A 23897-nucleotide genomic window follows, 5' to 3' on the forward strand; every position below is an offset into this window, starting at 1 on the left:
AGAAAGGTCTTAGCAGCCTTCCTAAAGGCCGGACTAAGAAATCTTTTTTTATAGCTATTGGGAGTTGATTCCAGAGCAGAGCTGCTACTATAGAAAAAGCACAGCCTCCAATCGGCACATGGCAGGAAGGAGGGCACACAAAGTCGATCAGCAGAGGCAGTGTGTAGGCAGCGCACAGGACAGTAGCGGGTAAACTTTACTCTAAGAAATTCTGCCCCTGGTCATGCAGCGCCTGATGAACAATGCATAGCGCTTTGAATCTGAAACGTTGAGCAACCGGGAGCTAGTGAAGGGATCGGAGCACTGGGGAGATGTGGGCCCCAAAGGGCGTGCCTTTGCCACCCGAGCTGCAAGGTTTTGAATGCGCTGAAGCCGCTGTATCAGCCCCTTTGGCAATGAATGTAGTGGTATCACGTGGAGCTGGGAGCTGACCTCCTGAAGCTTTCTATTGCAAGGATTTATACATTGGATCAATTTTGTGAATCATAAGGTGGCCATCAAAATCTTTATTTAATAGTATACATTCCTCCTATTCACCAGCATTAAGGGTATAGCCTGAACCTATAGATATATTATATCTGGTTTAGGACTCGTTACCTGCATTAAACTGACCATTCTTTCAGACAAAACCATCCTATAGAATTAAGGTAAAAAAGGACAAAAAGGGTCTTCAGCCTCCTATGTAGTCCATTGGGTGCCCACAGATTTCATTACAGAATATTCACTGCATATATTTTTCAGTGCAGAATATTCATTGCAATGAAATTCACTGAATATATAAAAATGAAGAGAAACTGTTGGTTATTTCAGGCAAGGGGGTAATGAGTGTATAGAGTTGGAGTAGTTCATGGTTAACAGCGTTCTCCAGAGGGTGTCCCCCTAAATTGTACAGCTGAAAATCAGTACATAAATTGTGAAAATTGGTAAACAAAGTGGCGGTAAAACAATTGGGGGTAAAAACGTTGCATAATGCAATGCAAAAGGAGAGCAGTTCCTAAAGTGCCCCAATAGGGCTGTGGCCTAAAAAGTTAGACGGTGGGGCTGAGTATAATTATTCTGTCAATAATAATTGCAATAATATTTGAGGCACAGCCTTTCAGCTTGTTCAGAGTTTGGAACCCTTGTCCATAGACATTCAGTCTCCCCAAATTGCAATTATAAATCACGTTTTGCATCAGTGAGCCTGAACATATCATATATGCCTGTAACTGTAAATAATGTACCTTCATATGTACCTAAGTAATGTGCCCAGTTGCCTCAGGGCTTGGCGCGCTATATAAATAAATACAATACAATATAAGTAATGAGACTCCAGCATAGAGCAACAGTGAAATCTGCACCACCATTAAACATTCTCCAGCCAGAACAGAGGTCCCATTATTTAATAATCTGATAGATAGCACGTATCATTTATAATGGTGTTTTATGCACAACCAATTTTGCAAGAGAAATGGACTACTGCACAGAGAAAGATAAAGGGCCATCTCATCACTTGCACCAATAAAAGTGGCCCACCAATCTCTAAAGGACACCCGAAATCATCTGAGATGCAGACATTCAAAAGCTCTTTCACCTACCTTTGCACAGTTACATTTAGAAGGAGACATTCTTGCACATTTCAATGTGCATTCCAAGTCCAAAAGTGAGATTCCCTGTTCCTGTTTGGACTATGTGTAGGGGACGGCACAATGCATGGGAGGGCAATTTCTGAACCTTTCAAGCATTTTCTTTGAAGCAAGAGAGCAGCAGTGGGAACTGTTGCTCTCCAACCTGCATCTCTAGCCTTTAACCCCAATGTTTCCTTTTTACTGCATTTCACAGTGACGGGAACCTTATTGGCGTATCACTGTGAAATGCAGAGCTTGTAATACATCCCGACACTAATGTATTCAAGGGGCTACCCAGAGCATCTTCTGCCCTGCTGTCCAGCCCCCATGAAATGCGCAGGCCAACTTTGAAAAAAAAGGTGACCTGCATATTTCTGAAATTAACGCAAATGAAAGAATTGCATCATTTGCTGCAGCGCCATCTATAAGCCAAACCGATTGCATTGGCGTTCTGCTAGAAGAGAGATGACAAGTCAGAAGGATTGTGGGTGTGGTTTGATTATTTACCTGCCCATTGACTGCCCATGGCAATGCTAATCCTTATTGCCATTCCCACCCGCCGTCTACCCTTCCCCACACAAAACACATCCTCCTGGGAGTTCGTTTAGCTCTATTAAGAATCCAATGGCCTAATTCCAGTTGTAAACGTTCTACCGGCGTAACAAAAATGTCTTAACTGAGTGTGCCTTCAGTCACTTGATTTATATATGTCCCTTGCCATTAAGTGCTGTTAAAAACAAGCAATGACATAGCACACAGTTGGGACTCGTGTATATGTATTAGATAGGGATTTGCCAGGAACTGCTATCATCTGCTCAGTTAATCGCACAATTGTCCGGCTGTTGCCTTTTTATGACCAGGTAGTTCCTTTATGGCAGTGCCGGGCAAATGCCTATCCCATGCTTACACAAAGCCAGAAGGGTTGGCTTTGCCAATGCTTGTTTTCATGGCATCCAATCTAATATCCGTTTTACTATTGCATGAAAGAGTCAGAGTAAACTGCGCATAGGGAAACTGGGGAAAGAATATAACGGGCAGGCATGTGCAAGGCTGTGAAGATGAAAAAGGTACAACATATCTACCATCCACCACCCATCAGTGAAAGACACTGTAAACATTATCTAAGATGTCAATCTAGAAAGGCCACATTTTCCACAGTGATATTATCCTATCACCCATAACCCATCAGTCTGTGTGACTGCTGTGTACAACTGTGCAAATCCATAACACTCTTATTGTACTATCTGGATAATTAAAAAGTGTCCTTTCTATTATATAGCATAGTTATGATTGTAACTAAAACAAGTTTTATTGTGTCACATCTACTATTTATTAAATACATGACTTTTTTCCAATGGCTCTGCTGCTGTCCCCGCTTTCTACATGTATTTGAACCTGTTGAAGATGAAATGAAGATCCTTTGACCATAGCCCTCATCTTTCCCTCGTGCGGAGGGCCATATGAGGGGTCTTGATTCATTTTTAGCTAAATGACCCTTCAATCACTCATTTCCTACAGTGACCCTTCTAAATATTAATTTGGATTTGGCTCGCTGTTAGATTGGTCGTTAGGTGAGTGTTTTCATAGACATAAATGGGTGCAAACTGAGTTGATACAGGGAAGACATTTGTCACCGCTTTTCACTCAGATCTTTACAGTACCATAAACAATCTCAAGCAGGATTACAAAGCTGCAAAGGTGCACCAGAGAAAGACATTCAGTCATTTTCAGGTGGAGTTTTAGGAAGTGTAATTAACTCTAAGAAAATAGCATCTGTCCCTACAAAGCTGGAATGTGACATAAATCACTGAGACTCAGTCCAAGCGCAAGTCTGCTACATACAAGGGCTCGGTAAGTGTAATTGATTATGCTTTGATGTACAATTGGATTCAACCACGCAACAATAAGTACACATGGCACCCTGTTTAATACAAGAAGGGAGCCAGAGCTCATGAAGACAGTGTTTCGCTATGAACTCATGTTTTCTCGTTGCAAATGGTTAATGGTAATGAAGTGCGTTAATTGGACCAGTTTTGCTTGTAAATAACTTTTTTTCTTGTAGTATACTATGGTGATGATAAATACAACATGCTTATTACGTCATTGTGATATTTCCAGAATATCAAGCTATGTTGCACTCGGATTGTGGTTTAGCTCTTAGACGTCCGGCTTTGCTGTGGTTTAGCAATGGCTACATATTTCTTGGCCTGCCCACTGCTACCCAGAGCCATGTCACACTGTATCCCAGGCACACCAAGGATGAACCTTATGGGTTGGCATTAAACGCATGTGGTGCAGACACTGTAACCACCGGAACAAATACACTTTAATCTGCCATTTTAGCATCAGTAATTTTCCTAAAAACATCTTCTCAACATGCTGCCAGCAGCCCAGATCCTTACTGTAAACACACATTTCTCTGCACCTGGTCCTTCTTCTTACTTGCCCCACTACCTGCAACTCTCCACTTGCGCGAAGGCACGCCGCCAACTTACCCCAGTCCACCCCTACCACACTACTTTATTCACCTGCTCAGCTATAAATATGGGAATATACTAGTATCATATTTTGTGGCACTAGGCATGTACTAAGTGTATTAATATGCCAGCTTGGTTGTCAATGTCACTGGTTTCTGTATCCCATTGTCTGCCCTCCTTACCAAGTGGCTTATCATTTCCAGATACCCTTTATCTATTATTAAGGTGCACTATCCTCAGACTGCCTTTGTCTTCTCTATGGCTTCCTACGGATGTCAATCATGGTCGAAATGACATCCAAACTTCAATAAATAAACACAAAAACAAAAGATGCATGGGTCTTACTTGTGTGATGTTGGCTCTCTGGCCTCTCTGGAAATAGCTAGCATTCCTTTAGGCCAGTCTCTGAACTGCTTATTTTCTACTAAGATTATAAACATCTTCTCTGAAGCTTCCTACATACTCCTGGCCCTGCAGACACACTTAGAAAACAGTATTAGTGCTTTGTTGAAGGACCAAGAGCGTTCCTCTTGCGGCCCTCTTCACATGTCCGCTGAGGAGCGATGCTAGGGTCTAGTGCAAGGGCATTTCATCTGCAGGGGGTTCGTCATTCAACGATACTCACGGCACAGGTCCGGTTTCCTCCAGTTGCCCGGTGTGCCTCCAGCACTGGCGCAGGCCTGGGAGTATTCTGAGACGGTACCACACAGGCACGAGGTGACCGGCTGCTCTTTGCAGGTGCACAGATCCTCGATGCAGGCGGCGATGTAAGCATTGACCCTCAGCATTTCATTGCACTTCTCAAAGGCAGGGCCTGTCAGTATATCCTCACAAGTACGGCCCTTTGATAAACAACACAAAGTCTCAGTTAATTCACGGAGAGAGTTCGCAGTCCCCTATTGAGGGCGAGCTACATGTAGATGGGCATATCATAACTAACATCACAGACTTTTTATTAGAGCATGGAGAAAGACATCTTTTTGCTGTAATATCAGTGGAATTGCCCAAATTAGATTTATTATTAGATGTGTTTTCTTTTTTTAATTCAGCACTATACCATAACTACATAAACATAAATATATGTATTATTAGTGTGAGATACACAGGCTCAGTTTCAAAGAGCTCTGGACACCAATTTACCTCACAGCAAAACAGATTTAGTAGATACCACAAGGTTTGGCACCATGAGGGCACATATAAATAGAGGGCGCTACAAATGCACCAGGGCACCTCACTCGTGTGTGTGATAGATGCACTGTGGCTGCCCTGTGCCATTTGAGACATTTGTGTCTCCCTGGAAATGCATGAAGGGTAAACCATCATACTTCCGCTAATGGATAGTGGGCCACTGTGTCCATAGATCTTCTCTTAATAGTGTACCTCATTATATGTTTGCAGGTACAGAAATAACGCGTCGGTAATAATGTTTACCAGCACGTTTCCGCACAGGCAAACCACACATTTGCCGGTTTGGGGCCTGATTTACCTCCAGCCCAGAGCTGGAGGTAAGTCAGGCACCCCACTGGCAAAACACAGCTGGTAATACTCGTGCCGATAATACCGGCAATCCCCACATGAAGTCCTATTGGACTCCGTGGAATGGGGATTAACAACACTTTCCGCCACGTGAAAACTACGTTTACACCATGGTGGATGGCGGATTTACCGCCCCATTCCAAGGTGAGTGGGGCGGTAAATCTCCATTTCCTAAAAGCTAAAAGCAGCCGTTAAAAATCGGAATCAGGCGTTAAGGGTTAAGGGTTAACGACGGCGTTAACCCTTAACGCCTGAGTTGTAATGAGGCCCAAAGATGCAGGAATGCTATTACCATTTGGTGTTGTTGTCATTTGGTGTTATCCCACCGGATTTAACGGCGGGATGCCACCAAACGTATTTTTTTTGTTTATTGATAGCGTCTAGGACCCGTGTTGTCACAGTGCTAGTTAAGAATACATTACATTCTATGGATTGTGACAGGTACAGGATTACAAGGTACAGTTTTGATTACAGGCACTACATTTCAGGCAGTAGTTTAGGCGTATTTGTTAAACAGTGCAGTTTTTACTTTTTTTGCAAAGGATCGAGTAGGATGGTCAATCTTGGATAGAGGACTGGAGCGTGTTCCAGAGAGTGGGAGCGATAACGTTGAAGCTGGTTCCTCCAGCACTTTTTCTGATGAATCTAGAGGTAATTAATGATGTGGAGGGCGATCGCAGGCTGCGCAGGTTGGACTTTTTTGAGATTTCGGTGGTTGAGATATGGAGGGGCAGTGTTGTGGAGGCAGCGATGATTGGTGGATAAGATTTCAAACTCAATGCGTGCCTTAATCAGTAGCCAGTGTGCTTCGCGCCTCATTAGGGAGGTATGATCCGATTGTTTCAGGCCCCACACTGCCCTGAGGGCGTTGTCTTGGATCAGATGGAGTTTATAAAGGTTTCTTTGTGGAGGTTCCTGCGAGGATGACATGGAGGTAATCTAATTTGCTGCCAATAATGGCATTGGCCAGCGTGAGGCAGTTGTGGGGGGTAAGGAACTTTCTGGATAGGTTAATAAGTTTAGTGGAGTAAGCAGCAGATGAGTCTACAGCATTGACATGTTTATGCATGTTTAGCTCTGAGTCGAGATAGACCACTAGCGTTTTGGCATGGGTTGATACTGGGGTGATGTTTCCATCGATGCGAAAGAAGGTGAAAGCAGGGTCAAGGTGATTGAGGCGGTGCGGAGAGCCGAAATTATGCAGCTCCATCTTGTCGTCATTCAGACAGAGATGTTGGTTAGCCATCCAGGCGTGTATGATGCTGTAGATACAGTTGATATTAGCAGAGTCAAGTTCATGGTTGCCTGTGAGTTTAAGGAGTACCTCTGTATCGTTGGCAACATTTGCATATGGGATGTTTAGGCTGTCCAGGTGGTCAAAGACTGGCTTGGTGTACATATTGTACAATATAGGTGAAAGGCAGGACCCTTGTGGGACCCCATAGGAGAAGGGGATGGGGTTGGCTGCTTCAGTCCTGCGAAGATCCTAGAGGTTTGTTCACTCAGGAAGGACTTGATCCAGTTGGCCGCTTCAAGGGAGAAGTTGAAGGTGACAGTGAGGTGGTGACATAGGATATTGTGGATGACGTGATGAAAGACCGCTGAGAGGTCCAGTAGGAAGAGGATGGCGAGATCACCCGTGTCATGGATGTGATCAAGCTGAATTTGTATAGTCGAGGAGGGCAGATTATGTGCTGTGCCTGTGCCTAAATCCGGACTGGTGAGTGGCAAGTAAATTGTGGGTTTCTAGATGGGTTTGGAGTTGGGAGTAAGTGGTGCGGTTGAGTATTTTCAAGAGGCAGGGCACAGTCGTGATTGGACGGTACTAGGAAGGGTGGGGTTGAGGGAGGGTTTTTACAAGAGCGCTGTGACGCAGGCTTCTTTTATGGAGTTGTGCACTCTATCAGAGTTGAAAGAGGCTCACATCTTGATGAGGTGGGCTGGGCAGATGTTGCCTTTGCAATTGGAAGATTTGAGGCATTGGATGGTGGGGAGCACATCCGTCAGCAAGACAGTGGAGAAATGGAAAAGAGGTAGTCGGGGTGATGGCTATGGGGATATCTGATTTTCTGGTGGGGAGCAGAGATTTCTTGGGAATAGTTTTGTCTCTGAGGTTGAGGGTTTTGTTTGCCTGGGTTGATTGTACAAGGGAACACCAGTTTTCTTTTGGGTGGAGGTGGGGTAGGAAGTAGGCCTGGTTGTTTATGGGGATCTTTGAGCATCAGTGCGAGGTTGGGGTTTGGGAGCAATTGTTCGGGATCAGAGGCGTTGCAGTCTGGTAGGGTCTGTGCAGGCAAGTGTGTAGGTTTTCTGGGGGAGAAGAAGGGCACCTGATTACCAAAGACCTTTTCTTGTGCAGACAGATGCCTATGATGTTGGGATAGTTGCTGTCCTCTCTCAGTTGGATGACAAAGGCTAGGAACATCCTATATGTTTTATTAGTCGCCAGCTTGTGGACAGAGAGCTTGGATTAGCAGCTAGGGAGAAGGAGTGCTTCTCCATTGTGTGGGCCTTTAGGAAGCTGAGACCCTACCTGTTTGGAACTCACTTCACTGTGCAGAGTGTCCACAATCCCCTAAAGTGGCTAATAAGCATGAAAGGAGATGATCCTAACTGACTCAGGTGGTTCATAAGTCTACAAGGCTTTGACTTCACCATTGAGCATAAGCCAGGTGCACAACATAGCAGTGCTGATGGGCTGTCCAGGATGTATGACCGACTGGAACAGGAACCCCATCCACGGCTGAGTTAGATTCTTCTGTCAATGGGCTGAGGGTGGGGCGTGAATGTTAGAAAAGCTTTTCTTTTTGCAACTTTTACTCCATAATTTCCTATGGAACCCCATTCTTTTTGCTCTGTTTTTATCCTGGCCTGACTTTTTTGTAACTTTATTTGTACAGTGCAATGAATTACAAATATCACGACAGAACAGTCAACCCCCCCTGTTCACATGAATAGCTGACCAGGAAGAAATGCAGTCAAAAACATGAATATAACATTAGTGCATCTTTAACACATTCCACAACATTCATGCTTAGACATCGGTATTAAGGGCTCTGTTCAGATAGGTATTCACAGAATGGTCCCCATATGTTCTTTGGCCTACAGCTTGGTGTCACCAGTGACACCAAGCTGTAGGCCGTTTCACCGTGAAAACATCTGTGAAAACCTGCTCTCCAACCTCGATTCTAACATTCCCTCTGTCCTCTTCCTACTTGACCTCTCCTCTGCGTTTGATAGGGTCCACCATACCACCCTGCTCAATCGTCTTTGTGACAACCTCGGCATCACTGATCAGGCTCTGGCCTGGCTGACCTCTTTTCTCTCTGATCGACCCTCCCAGGTACAACTTGGGTCCTTCCTATCTTCTATCTCCCTCTCCACATGTGGTGTTCCCCAGGGGTCTATTCTCTCGCCTTGGCTTTTCAACCAATACCTGGCAACTCTCGCTGACTGCATCTCAATGTTCTGCTCAACTTTCCAGTGCTATGCTGACGACACCCAACTCATTTTCAGGCTTCCCTCAGCTTCCTCCTCTCCTTCCCTCCTTTCAGATTGTCTTAACGCCATTCAAAATTGGTGTGCCGCCAATGATCTATGTCTAAATGCCAATAAGACTGAGATCCTCCTTATTGGTACACTATCTCCATCCTTTCCTCTCACTCTCTGGCCGGCCTCGCTTGGCCCTCCTCCCACCCCCACTTGCGCGGCTAAGAACCTTGGGGTTATCTTTGACTCTACACTTTCCTTCTCCGCACACATCTCTGATGTCTCCAAAAAATCTAACTTTTTACTTCACCTCCTTACAGGTACTCTACCTTTCCTCTCCTTCCCTCAAAAGCTCATGGTCTCCCAAGCTCTGGTTCTTTCCAAACTGGATTACTGTAACAGCCTCTTCCTAAATCTACCTGCCTCCACTCTCCGCCCTCTACAGCTAATCCAGAAGAGGACTGCGAGACTTGTCCTTGGCCTCAAACCCTGGGATCGTATCTCTCCAGCCTTGAAATCCCTTCATTGGCTCCCAGTGGATGCAAGGATTACATTTAAAACCCTCTGCATTGTCCACAAGGCTTTCTGGGGCCTGGGTCCAATATACCTTCAACTATCCCTCCGTAAATACCTCCCCTCTCGAGCCTTTCGATCCTCTACTTCTAACTCTCTCAGGGTTAGTCGTTTTGCAAAAAAACGAGCTGGGGGTAGATCTCTGTCTTCGCCTGGTGCCTCCCTTTGGAACAGCCTCCCGGCCACCTTGAAACTTGAGGAAAAACATCTTCGGTTTCGGAAACTTCTCAAGACCTTCCTCTTTGCCTCTGCCTTTGCCCCCCTTCTCCCCTGTTGATCTGTTTCTTCTCATGGCATTGTGCACCTGGCCACCCTCTGTTCTTTCGGGCCCAGGTATCTGCTCACCCTGCCACCCTCCTGCACTGCCTCCAGGCCACCATCTGCACTAGGGTTCTGTATCTGTACCCATACAGTCCCCCTCCCACGTTTCATCTGAACTTATCAGATATACCTTTCTGACTAACTTTCACCTGCCACTTGCTGGCTGCACTACAATGGTTTAAAGCCCTTATTTATTATTTATTCTATTTAATATTTATTTGTTTTTCTCTCCTTTGCTTCGCACTTTTCCCCCATTTTCCTTTCCCATGCAATTGCGCTTTCTTAAATGTCACTGGGCCTAGTAAGATCGCTGTTTTTTTCCTGTTTTTTCTCTCCCTTGTTCCCCTCCCTTTTTGCCTGGTCGCGCTCTGAAACACTTGTGTACGAGCGCGATATAAATAAAATTTCATTTCATTTCATAGGTCTCCTCACATTCGTTGGCATAGGTGATTTCAGAGGTCCACATTTGCACGTCCGGTGTCGTTCTAGATTTTCATTTCAGTAGGATACACTTTTTAGCTCGCAGGCAGTCCAGATTAAAGAGACGTCTAAGCTTTATAGTAATCTTACCTATGTCCCCAAACAGATATTTAGGCAATGTTAAATGTGGTGGGACTCCTGTGCATGTGTGAAGTACCACCGCAACCTCCCGCCAGAATCTAAATCTCGGGGCAGTCCCAATACATATGGTATGCATCTGTGTTCTCCGCATTGCACTTGACACAAGCACTAGACGTAAGTGGGGCAAACCTGGCGATCTTGGCGGGGGTGTTATGAAGTTTATTGAGCACTCTGAATTGCATAAGCCTGTGTTTAGCACTGAGGGACACCTCCTTCGTCAGGTGGCACCAGCGGGATCATCGGGCATCATCCAGTGTAGCACCAAGATCAGCCTCCCATCGCTCCCGAGCCCTCAGGGGTAATACCAGAGCGGTCGTGAATTTTTGAAGGAGAGTAAAACCTTCAGCTTCACTTCCCTTGCCTTTTCCTCACATGTTATAGGGAAACTGATCAGTCCTTCAGACTATCAGTACTGGGAATCTTTGCTTCTGTTTTGAAAACTTGTATTTTTACAATTGCACACAGCACCTTACAGGGGGTACTCTTGTATCACCCTAGCTTTTTAAAATAGGATTTTTGGTTACTTTTATATGTGCATAAAGACAAGCTGATGGCAGCAGTTACACATGTATGGTTTTTCCATTATTTTTGGTGTGCACATTTGGGTTTACCATGTATGGCTACTAAACGTGGCTAGTGCCCTAAAATGGACATGCCACGAAATGTTCGCGTGTTCTTTGGCCATATTGTGGTTTGCTTATAAGGCCACGCCTTTCATTTGATTTTGATTCATTTGTACGACGCATCAGGCAGACCTAACTGCATTTAAGGGCAGATCTTATTTTTAGCGTTAGTAATATGATAATTACCCTGGGAAAATTGCTGCTTTTGCGGGCTAGTGGGCCTTTGTTTGTATGGCCCAGTTAGGTGGCTGGGACTGTCTAGTCCCAGTCGACATGCTTGGTGCCAGAAAGTCTGCTTCTGGTGTGGACTTGAAACCAGTAGTTGTCCGTGCTTGGACAACTACTGGTTGTTTGAATGGTGCAGATCCTTACTATTGGTGGGCTTGGACTTGCTTCCAGCTCGGATTGTGGCTAAAAGGAGGAACTGTGCAGTTATTCTTCAGATCTCTGTTGGACCCAAGAATCCCTCTAAGAAGAGCAGAGCGCTGAAGATCTGAAGACGACCCCTGAAGTGGCCCAGCCTCCCTTCCAGAGTCCAGCCAGATAAAGCTGTGCTCCTCTACCTCATCCCTGAAGGCCCTAAGCAGTGCTTTAGCCCTTGAACTAGTCACAATGCCTTGTCGAGCATCCACCCCTTCGGAACCTTAGGAAGCGCATCTGGACTGCCCGTGGACTGGATAGCTATCTCATGACCTAACCCGCCAGAAGCGTCACCATTTCACGACCGAGTTCGGAACTTTGGTGGTCGCTAGCTTGTCCCACAAGTCACCTTCTCCACTAATTCCAGCTTCCTATCTTCAAGCTAACCTGTCCTGGAGGAGCTCTTGTGACTGCGACTGGAAGGACGCCTGTCGTCACCTGCAACCAGTGATCGTTGCAGGAATTTGCCTTCCTCATCCCGTGAAATGTCCTAAGAAGGCCTGTATAATTGGATTCACCGACAAGGGTTGCATCTTGCTTTTGCACCTAAGTGGAAGAATCCTGGAGCCCACAACTCCTGGGCACCTCTCAATGGAACAATGGGTAGAGGATCGAGCCCCCAGATGATCCACAAAGACATCTGGGAAAATCAGAGTCTGGGGTAAGTAAGCATCAGTGTACCTGTCTACCCCCGTCCTCCATATGTCAACATTGGAAACAAGCCCTATTTGTCTCCTATATTACCTCCACTCACCTCTGATCACCGAAATTGGTTTGGGTATCCTGCCCCTGGGTTAGCACTGGGGGTGGATGAAGGTAGAGAACTTACCTATCATTGGGTAAATTGGTGTAGAACCTTTAAATAGTTTGAAACTAATCACCACCACAAGCCCATTGAATCCTTTTTACAGAGTACTCATACCAATGAGAAACATTGTGTTGGACCCTGTGACTTTTAGGCACAAGGCCTCATTTATCTTAGGTTTTGGACTTCTAAAGTTAGGATATTGTGCTTATCGCTGGTTCCCATCATACTCCTGCACCTGCATTACTTACCTGCATTGTTTGGTTGAGTTATTTGATGAAGTAAATTAAGTAAACATACTGGTGATTGTATATATTTGTATTATAGAGTACTGTATGATAGTACGACCTTCTAGTTTAATTTTTAAGTGTGTTCTGAAGGCCTAAAATACATACCTGTATTTGTATAACTGTCTGTCTATATTGAATTATTGTGTGCTAATCTTTGTGGACTCATTGAGGGCCCCTGGCCCCACTCGCACTCTCCTGGGACTAAGCCTTCACTGCTCACCACTCTACCTTGATTGGGTTTTGGCTAACCTCTCAGAGCTCCTTGTTCATCATAACTAGGGTGGCCTCCCAAAATCTGTCCACTAGGACAGATTCTAAAAATCCTTCTTAACAATGTTGAACATGAAGATATGCCGGCCCAGCAAGAATCAATGCATCTCTGGAGTTGGCTCTACAGGTAAGCAAGAACATCTTTGAGCTATGGGAGTTATGAAATAAGGTTGCTGCTGAGAGTCCCAATTCTGCTGTGAAGTGTACATTCCTGTTCATCATGGATTGTAGAGCCACAACCGCTGTGACCATTGACCCTGTACTGTCCGTATTGCCTCCTAGACAAGAAGCCTGGATGTTTTCTGTGGGTTTGGCTAAGAGGACTGACTCCAGGAGTTGTGGACGGCAGGTGACTCCCCAATGGTTGTTCTAGCCTGGGAGTAGCAGAGGGTCCTGAAAGTCTCATGGCAGATAAGTACCTGAGCATTTGACAGCTAACCGATGAGGATCAGAGGTTTTCTAAACACTGGCTATCGTCTGTGTCATAGTGTGCCTTCTCCAATAAAACTTGTCTGCTTTTTCAAAATCTTGTCTTTGGGCAACTGATCATTGCATAGGGACTGTGGAAAGCATTGCCAGGGGGTCTCAGTATTCAAGAACCACCTGGTAATTACTGACCCCGACCACTGCCTTCACGTATACCCTAAATGATAACCAGCTCTGCATCACGTCTGTCTTTTCATGGATGTGACCGTTTTACTAGAAGGCAATTCCATGTCAAGACCGGAGGCAAGCATTATGCTTTAACTTCCTTTATTTCTACTCTTCCAGCAGATTTAAATCTTGGCATTTCTTTAATAAAAATGTTTTTATATTTTCTTTTTTAACTTCAAAACAGAAACACCATCCAAAATATCACATCCCATGAGCCCCAGCGCCTCTGGTAGTCTCATGTCTGTATCCTGTCCCTGAGTCCCATAAGCCACTCCCTGCCCAGGTCCTTTCCGCTTCTTTTTCTGCTCTTCCAAAAGATAAGTAGCATATCTGTCTGGCTACAGTTAAGGAGGTTTTTTTCTGAGTGAAGTTACGTTATATAACTGATTAGAATATGTACAGCATGTATATAAGAATAGCAAGAATGTTTTGGCATGCACCGTATTGAATTTATTAATGTTGTTTCTGTGTACTGTATTGAATATCTTGCGACAAAGCAGCATTCAGATTTATCTCACCGAAACCGGCAGAACTCATATTTTCTGAAGCGCCGCCGGACCCATGAGTTTCTAACTCACTTTAGGGCACCAGGCTGTGCTTGGAGAGGCCGGTTCACTGCTCTGTGGTCCTGCGGCTGAGCGAGGCCTTTTCCGGCTTCGGTACGGCCACGCAGATGCTCTCAGCAAGAACACATCCAGTGCGCGAGCCCAAGGAGCTTTCGCACGCATAAGCACGTGCTAAGGTGCTTTTCTTTAAACCTGCAATTATTCCCCACTCCGTACCACGAACAGAACATGTCCCGATTCTCGGGCCACGTTCCAAGATGGTGCGCGGGCTCCAGAAGCCCTGTTTTGACAGCGCTTCTGTATTAGTATGTGATTAAACACGGTCAAGTACACAGAGGCTTGTGGGAGGCAAGTTATTTCTACAGGCAGCCAAGGAAATCCAGCGCTAAAGTGGGCCAAAAGTAACACGGCCAGACAAGCTCCTGATGCAGAGGGAGCAATAAGAATGTCAATCAGCTCTGGGCAGCAGCAACAGTGCAGAGCAGTACTGCAGCAGGACCAACATTAATCCTGTGCACTGAGCTCCACTTTTCCAGGCGCAATATACAACCAATTGAGGTCAGGAGGCTGTGGACATTAAATAATTACATATCCCCCAAGAGGACGTGCCATTCATCCATCTCTGTCCAGGCACTCAGGCACCAGTGATAAAGACTCTCTAGAATGGATTCAGATGACGGGAGATAGGGGATCCAGGACCAGGTGCTCTCCAAAGAAGATTCAGAACTAACATTTTGTTTCAAAAGGGTTCTGGGAGATTCCATGGCCAACGCAGTTTCCCCAAGAGGTGCACCCACTTTAGGACAGGTTGGAAGCCCTGGAGTACTTAATTGGGGATGGCCTTAAGAAGAAAGGCCCTGATGTGGTAATTAGCACGTCCTCCGAACAGCCTACCACTAAGGCAACTAATAAGGCGAGAGACCAGACCTGTAAATGAAAAAAAACCTTCGACTCCCCCGGGTCATGACAAGGACGGAAAGAAGCCTCCTGAGGCTGTCGATGCATTCGAAAAGCTGAAAGACACCTTCATGATGCGTTCAACCATTTCGAGTCTCCTGCCCCCTTCCCCAGGTGCGCAAAATATAGGGGATGATGGCACCTTACCAGAGTCCATAGTTTCCAACTCTAGATCCACCCAGAAATCAAAGAGTGAGATGAGAAAATTAAAGGAGAAGCATTTGGAGGAGCCCAAAGAAGAATTGACCGTCATGTTTGACCCCGAGTCAATAAAACATCCGAGATCGAACGATTGGGCTGCCGCCACCCAGGGTAGCAATATATATGACCCAAAGGCTATGCAAGCCAATTGAGAAGGAGGTGAGACTACAGATGCACTCAGAGTGTCCCAGGCCGGAGTTACCCGATAAAGTGGTGCAGACAACAGAACTAGACTCGAAAATGATTACATTCATATCCAAAGCCCCCCAAGATCTTAGAAAGGGCATGTATCAAGCCTGGAAGGGTTGCCAGGAGAAGGTCTTCGATATGGCGGGCCCCATTGATAAGATCATAGACCTAGCGGAAAGAGCTAAGGATACAAGGGAGCCTGTGGACCCAGACACCCTAGCCAACTCAGTGTGCCTCCTAGGGAATGCAAATTGTGCCCTGTCATCTGAGCGGAGGAGAGGCCTACTATTGAAAATAGATTTGAAACTAGGGGATCTGGCGTCCTATGAGGCAGACAAAGCCACTCAACGGCTTCTATTTGGTGAGGCATTTGCAAAAGAGATGGACAGATTTGTGGGCACGTACACGGCCCTCGAGAAAGCGCAAACATCCATTAAAAAGGTTTTCCCATCAAGAGTTTTTGTCCGGGACCGGTCACAGCAGAAGTTGTGCGTCCAGTCGCTTCCACTTACAAAGGAGGCCTTGGAACCCAAGAGCCCATTCTTGGGAGTCCCGCCAACCAGACGTGTTCTTCCCAGAGTGATGGCTCAGCAACCAAGGACGCAGAGGACAAGGTTATTACCATCACCCGGGAACTCAATGAGGTGAGAAGTACAATAACCTACCCTCCCGTTGAAGCCAGGATATTGTTATGCTTAAAGAAATTGCAAATGCTTTCAAGCAATTTATGGCTGCAACAGACAGTAGCAGGTTTTCAGCTAGAGTTTGTGGCACTGCCAGTACAGCGAGCCAGGCCAAACTGATACACGCTAGCACACGAGGTTCCGATCTCCTAGAAAGGGAGTTAGCACAACTAGCGAGCAAAAGCGCGATAGACCACAGTGACAAGGCAGCAATAGCCTTCCTAAGAAACATGTTCCTTGTACACAGGAAAAAGAAAGGCCTGATATCAACCTGAAGGAACTCAAAGGGTGGCTAGTGTACAGGCACGTCTTTCTTTTTTAATTAAATTTGCATTAATTCCTTACAAAGCCTTTGTAAGTTGGGCGGTATCTCGGTGGTAAATCTGCCAGAATACCGCCCAATGCAATTACTGTTACTGCCACTTGGTCCGGTGGTATTACTGCCGGATTACAAGTGGTAGTAGCAGTGTAAATCCCCTGGGGCATTTTCAGCGCAAATAATGTGGTGGAAAGTGCGCTGCGATAATTGAGCCAAAAAGGGCCGGAAAGTCAGCACATTTACCTCTAGTTCAGAGCTGGAGGTGAATACTCCAACTTTCCCCCAAACTTGTAATCGGGCGGTGCGGTCATGCGATGGTAACTCTATTACTGCCACATTTTTACCGCACTGCCCAACTTGTGATGAGTCCATATTGTAACACTGCACCACAATAACCAATTTAATAATAAAAGTAAAGGAAAAGCAAGGGTGAATGCAACAATCAAAAGACTGCAAGCCTTCATTTTATACTGTATGCAAAATTAACTGATGCTTTAACATAATGGCCCTCATTACAACACCGGCGCTAAACCATGGCGCTATTAGCACCATGGTTGGTGCCGGTGTTGTACCGAGTCTGCCATGGTTCAATGGGGAATTACCACCCCATTCCAAGGTTGGAGGGGCGGTAATTCCCCATTGAACCATGGCCCTTCCCCATTCCCATTTTCGCCCCATAGGGCTCTATGGGAATGGGGAGGGCGCTAAGTACGGTACCACAAATTCCGGTACCGTACTTAGCACCAAGGTCCCTTTGCGGGTCCCTACTTTAACGGCTGGTCTAGACCATCCGTTAAGGTCAGGTCCTGCAAAGGGACCTCGTAGTAAGGCGCTAAGTGTTTAACGGCGCCGCAGCCTTTTACGGCGCCGTTAAACACTTAGCGCCAGGGTCGTAATGAGGCCCAATCTCTTCATCCACATTAGCCAAATAGTCAAAATGGCACATGTGACAAATCCAGGGAATTCATTCCCTGTCCCCAATGGGGAGTCATCCCCATTGGGGCTAGGTGTTGGGCCCGCTAAGCAGCAAAACCCTTAGGGGGCAGGGAAAGCAGCATTCCACTGGGGGTGACCACCTTAGGAGGAGAGGCCGACCCTAAGTAGGGATGTGAACCGTTCTCCCCTTCCGCAGAATGCCAATGTGTTTAATTGCTATTTGGGAACAACCTCAAGACATTGTAAGAATATTGTTCATGGCTTAGCTTCTGACCCATTGCTGTTGTCCTCACAGAACCAATGGTTGGCTCCCTCCCTTATTAGAGACTGACATAAGAGGAGTGTCTCACTAGCACGAAGAATAGTGAGAGAGTGAGCTGGAGTCAGACTCGCTAGACTGTGGAGCCAAGACTAAAGAGCAGGGCTCGACCCACTGGAAGGTGGAGCAAGGGAGACATCCCACACAGTTGACAAGGAGCACAGTCTGGTTTTCGTCCATTACATGGGACAGAAACTGCCTTGATCGACCTAAAAACACAGGTTGATGAGCTGAGAGATAAAGGGAAGACAGTTCTTCTCCTATTACTTGATCTCTCAGCTGCATTTGACCTGGTGGATCACAAGGTCCTATGTAGACACCTGGACTGAGCAGCTCACTTTTCTACTGAAGCTATCAGATGGATAGAATCCTTCCTGAGCGAGAGGACAATGAGGATGTTTTCCCAATCGGCGGCAGCGGACCCCACTCCCATCCAGTGTGGTGTAACCCAGGGCTCCTGTGTCTCTCCTACCCTATACAACATATGCACCAAACCAATATTCGATGATCCGGACCTTCTGGATACCACATAGACTAACTATGCTGATGATACACAGATTCTCCTCCCTCTTTCAAGGGATCACAGTGCGGACCTGGCGTTGGTGTATAGGGTCTATCTCATCATCCAGGCAACCCATGGTCTATGCCTGAATGATGATAAGGCAGAGCTGATCATCCTGGGTACTCACACTAACATCAATAAACCAGGCCAAGAATACTCTTCATTTATCATCGACGGCAACACCATCAGAGTTATAAAGGAGGTAAAAACCCTTGGTTTCTACCTTGACTCAACTTTGTCCTTCGACAAACAAGTGAAATCCCAGGCCTCTACCACTGCTTACACTTGTAAGCTTATCAGAACTGGTAAGCCATTCCTCTCCAACGACAGTTGCATAATCCTGGCGAGAGCACTAATACTCTCCAGGCTACATTATTGCAATGCCCTCTATAGTGGTGCTAACAAAGCTATTATCCAAATGCTACAAGTCCTTCAAAATAATGCCTTAAGAGCTGCACTAGGCTTAAATAAAAGAGTACATATCTCGTCGATCAGACGACATCATAACTGGCTGACGACCCATAACAAAATACTGTTAAAAATGGTCTCCCTCACCCACAAAGCACTAAATAATGCGGCCCCTAGCTACCTAATAGACATACTAACTAGAAGAACCTCCAACAGACCAACAAGAATTGACAATACCAACTGCCTTACGGTAACTAGATTTAGACTCACTAAAATTGGCGGTAACAGCTTTCCAGTGAAGGCGGCCAAAATCTGGAACTCTTTGCCCCACGAGCTCAGAGTAGACCAACCATATCCACATTTCAGAAAGAATTATATCAACTGGCTCAAATCAACTGACTACTAACCTTACTCTTATAGTTTGCACACTGGGGCTGCCGTAGTCCCCTCTCACAGTCTAGTGAACCAGAGAACCTAATTTGCTTGAACTTGTATATTTGTTGCTATATTGTGAGATACGGCTACATCGTCTTATCTTTTTGAAACATGTTGTAACCCTTCTCATTGTTGTAAATATAATGTATAATGTGTCAGAATGTGAAACAACTTGTAACCTTGTAAGCTTTGCACCTTCTTATTGCTGCGCCCTTTTACCTACGGGTCTGGTGCGCATTATAAATAAACAAACAAACAAACAAACAAACAAACAAACACTGGGCAGAGAGGAAGCCCAAGCAATGCTGCTCCCTCCAGGCCAGGAGCTTACAGAGCCTGGCGCTGCCATCTCCCCTATTTAAGCATATTATAAGGGGTTAGAGGGATTCAGCTCCTTCCCTACTTCATGAATAAGGTGTTATCTAAAATAATGTGGCGTGTTAAAGGTCAAGAATTTGCTGAACAGTGGTGGGGCTAACAACATAGGACCTTCCATGAGAACTTGTTGAGATGAGAGAGTGATACACTTAAGTAAGTTAATACAGTTATGGTCAGTGAAAGTTTGATGCAAACATTATGAGACATAGTTTCATTACAGCTGCCTCAACATATATACTTTCTGCAGCTCCAAAGATTGGAAGTTCAAACAAGAAGTATCCAACAAGAGGATACTCACATCGTGATTTGGGGGACAGACCATTCCATATACTCCACCAAGTAAGAGTTATAAGTTCTTGCATTAAGATGTAAACTATGTTTAGGAAGAGTCATATTTGATAGGCCCAGTGGTAATACATCATGCCCTATGTTTTGTCTTTTCCCATAGAGTACAAGAACCCCCCATCATTGCATGAGGTAAGATGAGGGAGAGATACTATTAGAAATTGAGACATTTGGGGGGCTGTTTAAACTACTAGCCTTTAAAGTGCAACTTTGTAAGTGGGTGTTTTTTTGCCTTCTAAATTGAGGGGAATGAGGATAAGCTGATAGTCATCCGTTCAGGAAAGACAGCTAAAGCAACACAAACGGTTGCATTGTGGTTGAAAGTATTAGACTCAGCTACACCACTGAGGTAGTTTTTTGAATATCAAACCTGTGAACATTGGTGCTAGGGGCATTTTGTGACAGATCTAGTCATAAGACCATATAAGAATATTTTAGTTGTGTCTTTATCCATATAGGGATCATCAGGAGGACAAGGGAGATAGAGCAGTGGAATCCATCTCAAGCCACTGCATGATGCACACATTTTCTGCCCCTGATGAATGTCCGGCAGAGTGAAGCCATATAGGACAGACACTTATATAAGTTGGGCTAAAATAAACATAGTGTGACAAATGAGTCTGGGTGACCAACGCTATGAGGAACTAGGTCACAGCGACTTGTAAATCAATGCATTAAGTACATAATTGTGTATCAGTTGTATACTAACTGATGTAAAATTTGATGTTGGTTTGTTAAATAATGTCTATATTGAAGTGTAGTGTGGAATATCATTGTTTTTATTAATTGTATAATAAGACAGAATTTTAGTTTTGTAAGAGATTGACAACAATGGGGAGGGCTATTATTTGTGTCAAAGCTCACCCAAGAGTTAAATGAGGACATTAGTAGTGACATTTACTTATGGACCTTTTTTTGGTTTACCTGATACACGCATTCCCACTTAGTAGGAAGGTCCATTACCCCTTAGTGGGCTCAGCCGTTGTGAGAATAGGGTTAAGATAAACACAATACAACAAGGGTCTGGGAGCTCGAAGAGCACGAGAGCGGGAAGAGCAGAAAATAGCCCAAGTATTGCTGAGAGACTTAGGCCCCCACAAGGGGATAAAGTATAGGGAACAGAGCGCTAGGTATAGAGTAGGACGTTTTTTGAATGAAGGGGATAGAGTAGGATGTTTTTCTGAATTAAAAAAAGTTTATCGCCAAACCTATAATGAGTTGGCGTGTCCTGATTCTGACTTACCACACACAGCAGAAACACTCCTGCTACTATCCTTCAAGTGGCAAACCTGACGCCAGCAATGATTCCATCCGATAGCCCATAAACCCACGTTTGATGTCCTTTTTGGACGTGTGTTGAGAGGGAAAAAGGATTTTGAAATTAGCCAAAACAATGCACAGTTAAACAGTCATATACCACCTGCACTCAAACCCAGCAACTCATGAAACCCAAGAACTAGGAATCAGGCAACTGTTATCGTGGGGGAAAGATGGTCTTCTGTGTACAGCAACAACAGTGGGAACAAAGGAAGAGCAGGGCTGCAGTGTAAGAGTAGTTCAACGGGGGTCATACTAAGGTTGTAGAAGCCTGAACATGACAAATAGAGGGCTAACAGCAGATACCTTAGAAAGGTATGTACATATGATTACTAAGGTACAATGCAAGAACACCTATTTGAAATATTCCGAACATCCTCGTCTCTGAGGGAAACATGTGAAGTGAACAATCATAGCTCTTACAGTTTCACTGCAGCTTTCGTAGACAGGCACAGGATCAGGACATATTTCATTAGGTGCCAATATTTTCAGGTCGCTGAAGACAAGGTCCTTTTTGTAATCGCCTGTAATAAGAGCAGTACATGGGTTATTACTTAGTCAAATCTCAGCATTAAGGTTCTGCAAAATCACTATTTTCAAATTTTAATTGAAATTGTTGCCTGGGCTCGATCGCCACAAAGTGGCCCCAACGCCTGATTAGGAATTGCTGGCCACTTTCTATCACTGATAACGAGTGAGGGTCAACACATGATGGTTCAATCCTTGTCAGGAATATTTTGCCTCTAAATGGCCATTGATCTTTTTTCTGTGTTGAACAATCTTCTCACAGTCCTTGATATTTACCATAGGGCTGTGGGCCTACATCCAATCCTGTTGTCAATGTTGTGCAACATATCAGATCTCCATTTGATCTATCCTTCCATAGTTGATCACCAAATTGATTTCCATTGCACAAACCACTATCCCAACATTCTCTATTGGCCAAACACAATGGGCACTTGTTGGCACCCAAATGACACGTGCTTGCATAGAATTAATGACCCGTATTGTGACAAATCGTTGGATGTCTTCCTTCTTCCACAGAGGGGACCCTTCCCATGGGGTCAGGGTGGTGAGGCCACAGTTCAATAGTTCCCCTGGGGGTGGTGTACCGTGGGAGGATCACATGGGAGTGTACCAAACCTATGGGACAAGGAAGGACAAGCCAAGGAGAACATGGTATGGTCCCACTGCACCACAGCCTTCCTCACCCTATTAGCCCATGCAGGATACCTCATATACCCACATTCCTATCTATTCTTGTAAAGTAGAAAACATCCCATCCCCAAGAACATCTGAGACGAGGAAGTACATTGAATACAGGGATGACTGTAATACTGGGACGAGGAAGAAGTGCAGAGTAATGTGGAATACTCCACCAAACAAGTACAATCGCCCTAGTCAATTCGTGTCAAGCAAATCTGAATGGAACATAAAAAGGGAAGAAGGACTTTGTAGAGACCTTTGTGAGACCCTCCCAAGAGGAAGCAGGAGATTTGAACTGCGCTGGAGGAGCTGGGATGCCGAGAGTACCGAGAGGGGGACGTTTGCCCGTCGGCAGAGGCAACCTTAGCCAGTCTGCACTGGTCCGAAGACAGAGGGAGGCAGATGCCTGGGCAACCAGTCAAACGAGAAGGCTGGAGCACATGGTCAGGCCGCGACGAGCAGCCAAGAAAAAAGGAATCCGCTGCAGAGCCACTGCAGTCCCTGGAACAAGCAGAAGGTGCCCACAAAGTCAAAGAGCACCCGCAGACTACCAAAGCTCACTGATTAGCCTTTCGTAGAGGTTGGGGAAGCCAGGACCGTTGGCGGGAGAGCTAAAAGAAGGGAGAGTCACAAAAGAAGGGTCTGGGACCGTTGCGAGTAGCGTGCCTCGGAGGGGATCTTCATAGTCACAGTGCCTGGCTGGCTAGACGCCCAGGTGGAGACCAGCGTGACCGGGCACCAGGACAATGGACTCATGTATGAAGTGCGGATATGATCTACCGCACCCTGCTGAGTGCCCTGAGCTGGGGAAGTCATGTGGCCGCTGTGGGGCGTCGGATCACTATGCCCGGATGTGCAGGGCTTGGCCGCTGGTCGTGGTCCCTAGGGGGCCTGTCAGAGCAGGATTCTTCTGGCAACAACGCCCGCCCAACGTGGCCCAAGTAGATCAGGGGGAAGACAGTGCCCCTCTGGAGGAAAAGGAAAATGTATTCTTTGTGTCCAGTGTGGGCATTCTTAGCTCCAAAAACAGGAGACAGCTGAGGTGCTTGGTGAGGGTCAGCGAATCATCGGTTCCGGTGCTGGTCGACACAGGGGCTTCAGTGAACGTAATGGCCCGAGAGCACTATGACGGCATGGAATGTTCACCGAGGCTAGTAACTCCCAAAGCATGCATCTTTACATTTGGTGGGGGCAGCCGTTGGATGGTGCGTTTGTGGCCATTGTCAGTTTTGCCTACTCTGTGGATGTGGAGGATGTACAGGAGCTGCTGGCGAAGTACAGTCGTCTGTTTGAGGGCACTGGGAGCATGGCAGGTGATCCAGTGAGGCTCCACTTCGATGAATCCATTCAACCGATTGCACTGAAGCATTGCCAGGTCCCGTTCCACCTC

General features: G+C 45.7%; 1 protein-coding gene across 1 annotated transcript in view; it reads right to left on the reverse strand.

Moving 5' to 3' along the window:
- Positions 1–4695: 4695 nt before the first annotated feature.
- The window catches only part of LOC138505081 (mucin-2-like), a 282775-nt gene continuing 263573 nt past the window's right edge, over positions 4696–23897 (reverse strand). The window contains exons 6-7 of the mRNA XM_069625399.1: positions 21725–21825; positions 4696–4926 (exon numbers count right to left, since the gene is read on the reverse strand). Coding sequence (XP_069481500.1) covers positions 4696–4926; positions 21725–21825 — 332 coding nt within the window. The remainder of the gene's footprint in view (positions 4927–21724; positions 21826–23897) is intronic.

Source organism: Ambystoma mexicanum, chromosome 11, assembly GCF_040938575.1.
Source record: "Ambystoma mexicanum isolate Mex_15411 chromosome 11, UKY_AmexF1_1, whole genome shotgun sequence".
In the NCBI taxonomy this organism is placed as follows: domain Eukaryota; kingdom Metazoa; phylum Chordata; class Amphibia; order Caudata; family Ambystomatidae; genus Ambystoma; species Ambystoma mexicanum.